Source organism: Pteropus alecto, unplaced genomic scaffold (genome assembly GCF_000325575.1).
Source record: "Pteropus alecto unplaced genomic scaffold, ASM32557v1 scaffold106, whole genome shotgun sequence".
NCBI lineage: Eukaryota > Metazoa > Chordata > Mammalia > Chiroptera > Pteropodidae > Pteropus > Pteropus alecto.
The window spans coordinates 14295680-14304941 of record NW_006442103.1 but is presented as its reverse complement, the minus strand read 5'-3'; the positions used below and the strand labels follow the sequence as shown (position 1 = coordinate 14304941).

The following is a 9262-nucleotide window of genomic DNA, read 5'->3' as shown; positions in this document are numbered from 1 at the left end:
GGTTTCTCAGCAGAGAAGAAAGGAGGCAGGAAAGGCAGAATGTGAAGTCCACTTCTGGGCTCCTTTTGTTCTCACTTGGCAGTGAGCGAGCAGGGGGACGGACGAGCTGTCCCCACCGAGAGACAGGCTGAATTGCCTCCCTAGATAATAGCACGATTCAGTGATGTCTGCGTGGCACCATGTATGTTCCAGCATCTCCATCTGCTTATCGGTGCCACGGTCCCGGCTCTCTCCTCCCCTTCTCTCTTCCTTGCTCCGAGTTCGTGTCTCTCCTTTGACCTTCACGGCCTCCTTCGTTCACACACACGTTCTCCTCTGTCCTCCCGCCTCCTCCCTCTCCACCCCTCTGGCGGACCATATCAGCGAATCCCTCAACAGTGGCATAGCGAACTTTTTAATTCATTGCACGATTTATTTTTAGCCTGAAACAAGTGTATCCTAAAAATGGAGCTCCTGATGAGACAGGGGCTGGGCAGAGCTATGTGCGGTATCTGGGGCTTGGCCGCCCGGCCTGGCTCCCAGTCTACACACGCATGTGTGTGTGCGCCTCGCTCTCTTCTTCCCAAGCCCGTGACTACAGTAGCTGGACGCGAGGAGGGGAAGAGTCAGCTCTGGGGCCCAGAAAGGGCAGGAGAGACAGAGTCGGCCTCTCTGCCCCCCGCCCCTCTCAGCAAGCCCCCCTACCAGTCTCCCCTCCTCTTTCCCGCGCTCAGTATTTCTGGGAAAGAAAACCCAACGTCTCCCAGATGAAGAAGACTCATCTGTTTGTCGTGGGGGTCTGCCTTCTGTCCTCCTGCAGGGCAGAAGAGGGCCTGAACTTCCCCACGTATGACGGCAAGGACCGCGTGGTGAGTCTCACCGAGAAGAACTTCAAGCAGGTGTTGAAGAAATACGACTTGCTTTGCCTCTACTACCACGAGCCCGTGTCCTCAGATAAAACCGCGCAGAAACAGTTCCAGCTGAAAGAAATTGTGCTTGAGGTAAGCGGGGGGGGACACACTGCGCACGCTGTCCCGGTGGGCTCGGGCTGGCCAGCGGGTGGGACGCACCCTGAAATTGATGCTGACATCTCGCGGCATTCCAGGCTCACCGAGATATTCTCGTGGCGAAGCTGGGATGTGTGAACAGCAGGGTGGGCCCAGACTCTGCAAACGGGGACAATGGCATGTGCTGCACGACGCATAGGTTTGACTTAAAGTCTGTCACCTGGTGGTTCTCTTGATTTTTCAAGGGCGGTAGTGCCAGCCACTCTTTTTCCGAGAGAATGTTCGAACTATTTAGAAAGACTGACGTGAAATTTGGGGGTCATTGGCGGGTTTCCTTCTGCGCGCTCATTCCCCGGTTTGCTCTGTCAGGAGTCCTGTGACCTTGCCTCTCTTGCTGGGTCAGCTGGGGAATGTCACTAAGCGAGTCCCCTCTCTCGCGGTTTGGTTTCAGTCAACATTACACAGTGTGGGTGTGTGAAGATCGTAGCTGCACACTGATTAATGGGATTTTTTTTCCCTCCTCAGAAAGTTCTTGGTGTGAGTTCAGGGCAGACAGTGAAGTCAGTTCTTATTTTATCCACGTTACGTGGCTGTTTGTAAAGCTGGCCCAGGGGCCCGTTCTCGAATCCCGTGTGAGCGCCCCGGGAGCTCTTCCCACAGCTCCTCCGGACAGTTCAAGATCACGTACACTCAGGAGCACCCGTGAGTGCCAAGAATCCTAGCAGTCACCAAGATCCCTTGTCAGGCCCCACGCCCAGCCCAGCCTGGGCACAAGTCTGTGAAAAGGGCTATTTGAGAATTATAGCTATTCATTACTCATCAGCACCATCAGAAAGCTCCGCTTCATCTAATGCTCTGATTAACAAAGTTACCGCAGAAAATCTACGCAGATCTGAATTCTCAAAACAAAAACGACTGTGATAAAATCCAGGAAAGCTGCCCCGAATACATCAAAATATCTTTGATAATTTAAAAAGCCCTGTAGAATCCTACATGTCTCCCGATCATCATACAAACACCTATTTTCAAAGAGTTTATATATGGCAGTGTGGTCATTACAGAGAACTCAAGCTGACAATAAGCTAAGCGTTTTTAAAATAACCACGACTAACACTACGTTTTCCCTCGGCTTCCGTCCTGAGGGCCGAATGCACAAGTTCAGTTCCCTCTGTGGGTCGGAGGCAAAGAGAAATCAGGGGCAGCTCTTAGGTCTTTGCAGTGTATACACGGGAGAATCGGAGGCTGGAAAAAGCAGGACGTCACCCAGCATTGCTGCCACTTAGCCCGCGAAGCCCTCTCTCACTTTACCGTCTCCACCTCAAACGGCCCCACTCACTTGCTGAGAGATATTTTTATGCAACATTTGATCGAAGGCCTAACGATTCTACGGTATATGCTCATCGCTATCCAGTTAGCTTAGGACTCCAAAGAAATGCCAGCGCAGGCAAATAATGGCCATTTCTGATTCCCTATTATACTAACACACACACGCACACACACGCACACACACACTCCCTCCCCACCCCCAGCGATATAGCTCCTCCAAAGACTAATTCTGGGCCCCCAAGCAAATCATGAGAAGGGACTTTCTCCTGGGTTTCCTGTCCCCTCAGACACCTTTGTTCCAAGAATGCCCGGCAGAGACTGACAAGGGGGGAGGAGGTTTGGCACAGGAGGTGGGTGAGGCCTCACTGGCACCTCAAGCTGGAGTCGGCGTCAAGCGGGGTGGGGGGAGAACCCATGAATTCATGAGTCAGCAAATGGAAGCTTAACGAGCAAACCTTCCCACACCGAGAACAGTGGCAATTGGTTCACTTGTTTAGAGTGGACTAGGTCCCTTGGACTGGCAGGCAATTTGGGGTCCTGGCACAGAAATGAGAGGGACATCAGGTAGACCTGAGCTCCTGTTGGTTTTTATCAAGGCCCCAGCTGGGGTGGGAGGAACAATGCTGTCCCCCTACCGCATCCCCTCCGTGGGGGCCTTCTGCTCTTCCTGCTAAAAGAGGTCCCACTTTAGCTCCCCACATAAAAGCTGCGGCCATCTACACAGGACCTGCCCAGCAGCTTTCTCCCATAGAAGGGTCATCATGTAAAAATTATTGGGATGGCCTGTCTACCAGCAGGAGTGGTTAGCGTTATGACCAGTGTTTCGGTGCGGTAAGCAGATTATTTTCCAATGATTTTTAGAAGGCGACTCTAGCACAGATTATCCATTAGGCCCTGTGGGGGAAGGGGAGGCCGATTCTGTCATCTCTGGCGGAATCAAAAATCCTGCGCCACGTAGGCCTCTGGGTTCTGCTGCTGTCGAAGTAAGTCTCTTGTGGCCCCTGCTCGCAGTCTGCCGGGGACCCTCATGGACTGAGCTCCTTCTATGCTCCGGTCTCGGTCTTTCTGTGCATCAGAGAAAATGTCTTCGGCTGGGAGTGACACAGCCTCTTCAGACTCTGCGATGTGCCCGGTGTCGTGGACATGACTCGTATATGCACTTTACGAGCGTGGCCGTCCTCATAGACCCAGCCCCAGGTGAGGGAGCAGAGCCTGGGAAACCCAGATCGCGGGAGGACGGGGGGCCCGAGCATCTCCCACACGCACTCTTTGCTCTAGGGCCGGTTACGGGTAGGCACCTCATTTTACTCGTCTAGAAAATCAATCGTGTAATTTCTATGTCAGTGAATTTAAAAAAAAAATGAAATGAAAGCAGAATATGAATTTCTTGTAAAATTATAAGAAGCTGTACATGTACCAGGTATCATTTTGTTATGCCAGTTACTATTTAGAAAATTAATTGATGTAGAATGCCTAAATGAAAGTCTGAAATATGGCCAGTGCTTTTCAAATGCTAATTCCCAGTCGCTGGAAATTTAGAATGTGTTCTTGGTCTATTGCAATAATTCTCAACTTTGCCTACATATTGGAATCACCAAAGGAGGTTTTCAAAGTACTAGCGCCTGGGTCTCTTCCCTCCCACCCCCCGCCAGATACAGTTTGATTGGCCATGGAGTAAGGGATGATATCCAAGTGCCACAGTTTTAAGAGCTCCCAGAGTTATTCTAATGTGCAGCTGAGTCTGTGGACCACTTGAGCCTCAATGCTCAAAATGTGGACCCCAGAGCAGCGGCGAGGGCATCGCTTGCGTGCTCATTACAGTTAAAACAGGGTCTCCAGATGACTTATAGGCATATTAAAGTTTGCAAAGCGTTGTACCAGTCTCTTGGGCTGGAGACATTTTCCGATGACCAGAATCTCGTTGCTCCTCCTCGACCTTTGGTCTGTTGACTCGCCTGAGTGGAGGATGCTGGACTTGTCAGCATACCTCTGATCTGGAGAATGGCTGGCATGTTGAGTTGGTCCTGGGGCTGCAGGGGTACAGGTCTGCTCTGGGAGTCAGTCAGGCCCCCCAGGGTTCTCCCGCTGTCCCCTCACACAGTCGGTGATTAAGACTTTGGACCTCCTTGGAAGGGGGTGATCTGGGCCCATGGGAAGCTTTACCTTACTCGGGAAGTTTCTAAGGCCAAATCAGAAGGCATCTATCTAAGTAATCTCTGGTCAGGGTCCAGTAAGAAAGAGAGAAAAGGCATCTGTTTGGTTGCTGTGTCACTTTGTCTTTTGCCCCCAAATAAATGACAAACCTGAGAACCCTAGAGGTATATAAACATGGAATAATAAGATGTGAACATGTTTAACAGAAAACTATGGGAACGCTTCTTCGAGCAAACTGGTGTTTTACAAAGTCTTGTGAGCACCCAAATAGAAATATTCATTCTTTGAGTTATTCATCAAATATTTATTCACCGCATACTTACAAAATGCAAATGACATGGCCCCTGATATGTAAAGAGATGTTCTTTAAATGATGATAAGAACTCAGTTCTATGCTTAAATGTCACCGATAGCACTTGCTATAGACTTATCATAGGCCATGCTCAATGTGGACACTTTATATATGTTACTTTATTTTTACAATATATTCTTATATTACATGCAAAGAAAAGATCCCGTAAAGTAGAAATTGCCCAAAGTCACAGAGCCATACAAGGGCAAGAACGTGAAGCAGGATTCGAACTCACATCTATTTGGTTCCAAATGTCACGTTCCTTTCGCTGCTCCAAGGAACAGCTGCGTGGGGTCGCTTCATGTTTGAAAGCAGTGCTGACTTACAGGGGGACGAGTGTCCTTGGCTTGTATTCTAGATTTTCACCTGGCCTTCAGCAATGTTTAATTGTATAGTTGGACTATGTGTTGAACTGAACTGACCAGTGTGAGTAAAGGGACTCCTGCTTCGCACCTCGGTGGCACGTCATACATGTTTGCTGGCTGGCTGGCTGGACAGATGGATGCAATGGATAGAAAAGGAAAGGGCATGGAATTATAGCCACACGGCCTATGTCGGAAGTATATTTCTCCTTTATCTCTTTTTAAATTTTTTTTTTTTTAAATTGAGCGGAATAGTAATATTTTAGGCTCCTATTCAGGAACCTGTCTGTCATGCTTCATCTCACTGAAATATGGGTATAACTGACTTTTAAAAAACCGTGGGACTCGCACTGCAAAATACATACGCAGCATGGGCAGAAGCCTTTGGGTGCTGTAAAGCCGAGTCTGCCTCCAAACCTACTTAGCTTCGGCAAACATCCCAGAGGTCGCGTCTCTAACCCCCCGGAGAGAAGAAGGCAAAATGAAGCTGCCGGAGTCAAGTAAATCTGCAGACGGAATGGTGGGGGAATAGCAACACACACAGGACCCGCGTGTTTCTCCCAGCTGCTCGCGGCCCGAAGCCGGCGTTCTGCCACCTTGCACCTGCGGCGCGCTGAGAACGGCGAGGCGGTCAGGCTTATTCCGGTCTGGCTTTGAGAACGAGGCCTCCCCCAGAGCCGGGGCTCCCTCCAGAGCCGGGGCCTCATGCATGCGCTCGCGCATCCCTCGCAGATCTTAGCGCCCGCGGGCCGCCCAACCACGTGATGGGAGCTGGCTGTGCGCGGCTCGGTGCACAGACAAGAATATGGATCGAGTTGGTTACAGGTCGATTCTTCCCGCCACGTGTAGAATGAACAGGGAAATCGGGGTTTTACAAGATGGCCAATACATTGTGGGTTCAGAAGGTTTTAGACCGTTGGAACCTTCTTCTTTCACTAAAGTCGCCCCCAAAAGCCCTCAGTAATACTGGAGTCCAAATAGGATGTCTGGTCATCGTACCCCTGAAGTAGACATCTTCCAAATGTTAAACGTTTTTTAATGGAGATATGAGATACCATGAAAGTCACCACCATAAAATTATTATAAGGACTATTATGATGTAAAGAAAATCTGTTTCAGAATCACGAGATTTTTCTTTCAAAGCATCTGTCCTATTTCACAGTTTGAGCTTCACTGGTTGATGGGGAGGATTTTTGTATTATTAACGGCTCAGTCTTAGAATCTAAAATGACTTGTTCCACCAAGAAAGCCAGCCCTCCCCTCCCAAAATACTGAGTGTGTGCCACAAAGCCTCTGAGGCTCTCTCGTCTATAAACTAGATGTGGTTTTTATCCAGATAAGCTGTTTCTGTTTGGACAGCCATGCAGGAGAATGGCCAGCGTGCCATCTTGCAGCGTGCTGGGTTGGGCAGGCCAAAGCTGCTTCTAAGTGCCCGTAGCCTGTTCCAGGAGCGCCCGCCCGCCTGCTGCCCGGTGCCCCGTGCCAGGCAGGCCTCTCCTCACCATCTGCTGTGTGTCTGGCAAGGACATGGGCCAACAGGTACCTCCTCACACATTCACCTGCCTCTACCTTACAGCGACACACACAGCTACCCTGGCTCAGGACACCAAACGAGTGTGACCTGCGTGGAGTCTCACAGCCGAAAAGTAGCAGAGCCAGCATTTGGTCCCAGGTCCCTTTGAGACCCAGGCGTAGAGAGTTGAATGTAATGGATGAGAACCTGGGGTCTGGAGCCAGAGTATCAGGATTGGGATTCAGCCGTGTCACTGATTTACTTATGAAGGAAATGGGAGCTCCCCCAGACCCAAAGAACAAAGTGACTACAACGCATGGAGCTCCCCCAGACCCAAAGAACAAAGTGACTACAACTCATGAAGAGCAGCCCACAACACCTCCTGGTGGCATAAAAAACACACTCTTTAAAGTGAGACCCACCTGGGTCCGCGTCCTTGCACCTGCCACGTGACCACAGGCAGGTCACTTAAGCCCTCAAGGCTGAGCGCCTTCCTATTTAGAACAGAAACGACGATGCTCTCATCACAGGGTTCTCATGAAAAGAGGTGACGTGTGTAAAGTGACCAGCACGTGTTAGGTGCTCAGTAAAGGGCCGTCTTGGAATTGCTGCGTATGTGACAACTCTGGCTCTCTGCTTAGCTCTACGTAGTATTTGTTCTCATGAGCACATGTTATCAGAATAAACCCGAGTCAGATATGAAGTTCAGCCAAACAGTGACAGCTTCTTCTTCTGCTTTTTAGTGTACGCTGTGGGGGACAAATCAAAGGTCTCTTCTTCCAGTCATTATTTTATATCTAGGGGGGGTCTCTCCAACAGCTGAAACTCTCCCTCTGCCATTTTTTTTTTTTAATGAGCTGCATCAACCCATGGAAGGTTAAGTTAGAAAGGGTTGCTCTATCCCCAGCTCCAGGAATGCAGTGGGACTCTTCCCAGGGAGGGTGGGGGAGGGGGCTACCATAGGAGGTGGGGTTTGGGGGGCCAGAATATGCATTTTCACTGGCTCTCTGGCAGAGAACTCTGCTGAGAAAAATTGGAAAAGGGCATGGCCTAGCCTGATGTCAGTCAGATCCATTAAAAAAAAAAAAATCCCATTGCAACAATATTTTTGGCATGAGAAGAAAAAATCCTGGCCTCCAGGAATAGCCCTCATCCAGTCAGGGTGGACGTCACTAAACGCTGCATGACGGGAGGCTGCGTTGGACCGTGGCTCTCAGCATCGCCCGGGGCCTTGTCAGAAATGCAGATGCCTTGTCAGAAATGCAGATGCCTTGTCAGAAATGCAGAATGCGTGGGTCCCGGAGCAGACCTGCTGCATCAGAAACTCGGGCACGCCCAGCAGTCGGCCTCTTTACAGGGCTTCCGTCCAGGTAATGCCGGAGCAGGCTCAGGCTGGTGCAGGCTCAGGCTCCCGCAGGGCTGGCTCTGTGGCGTGGGGCCACCTCCTAGGGAACAAACACTCACCAAGCACTTGCATCCATGTTACTCCTGCAAGAGTCAGGTCTCACTTTTCAGACTGGAAACTTGAGCTCGGGGAGGTTGTGACCTGCTTCGAGTCTCACAGCCAATAAGTAGCAGAGCCAGGATTTGGGGCCAGGTGTCTCCGAGGCCCAGGAGGAGGCAGTTGAATGTGATGGATGAGAACTGGGGCTGGAATCCCGGGCTGGGCCACTTCGGCGCCTGGGCAAGTTGGTTAAACTCTCTGTGCCTCTATTTCTTCATCGGCAAACGTCTACTTCACGTGGCTTTTGGGGAGATTCAGTAGGGTTAATTCCTGCCAGGTGCTGGAGCAGCAATAAATACCTTATAGCTGCTACTTTTATTGTTCTCGTTGTCGTCAGAGTGCCTCTCGATGTGGTGAAGTGGAAAGAATACACAGCGTTGGCCCTAGGGTCTCTTCCTCGACATTGACCAAGGCGACAACCCCCAAGTGCCCATAAAAACAATCAACAGCCTCCCTCCCCCCGCAAGGCTCTTTCAGACACCACCCAATCCAGCCCCGGGAGGCCCCAGTGTTCACCTGACTCTCACAGAATAGCTGTCCCCTTCCCTCCTGCCTCCTGCTTGGACAAATCACATGCCAAGCCCCCAGCTATACATAGCCCAGGCCCCATTCGAGGGTGGTGGAAAGTGGCAGGAGATGACCGGAGATAAGCGTCAGCTCTCCCGTTGGGGGAGGGGACACCCAGTTGTTGAACAGCTTGACTTGTGGCCAGATGGTATCAGGGACAGTGGGTGAGAACAGCCGTTGGGCTCTCGGCTTCCACGGAAAGAGCGAGATTGCAGCCAGGGTATTTTTAATGACTGGCCTGAGGGACATTCACTTTGAGCAAAGATCTGTGACATTTTCCCCCAGGCTCCTCAGTCCTCAGATATTTTTGAGAATCTTGACCCTGCAGATTGTACCCTCCACTCGGCTCCCTTCAGTAAGTAGCCCCTCCCTTTTCTCTCCCACCCCACCTACCCCTACTCCCCTCTGACCGTGAAACAAATTAGTCTTTCTCTTCCTCCCTGAAGACAGTGTTTGGGGAGGGGTACAAATGTCACTTTCTTCCTCTCTGTCTCCTGG

The 9262-nt window shown here is 50.6% G+C and overlaps 1 protein-coding gene across 2 annotated transcripts in view; it reads left to right on the top strand.

The window, feature by feature from the left end:
• Positions 1-540: 540 nt before the first annotated feature.
• CASQ2 (calsequestrin 2) overlaps positions 541-9262 on the top strand; it is a 49569-nt gene continuing 40847 nt past the window's right edge. Inside the window, exon 1 of one of the 2 annotated variants that reach the window (XM_006919672.2) lies at positions 541-980. In XM_006919672.2, coding sequence (XP_006919734.1) covers positions 747-980 — 234 coding nt within the window. In that variant the 5' untranslated portion in view covers positions 541-746. The remainder of the gene's footprint in view (positions 981-9262) is intronic. The other variant, XM_015595421.1, reaches the window with a different exon arrangement.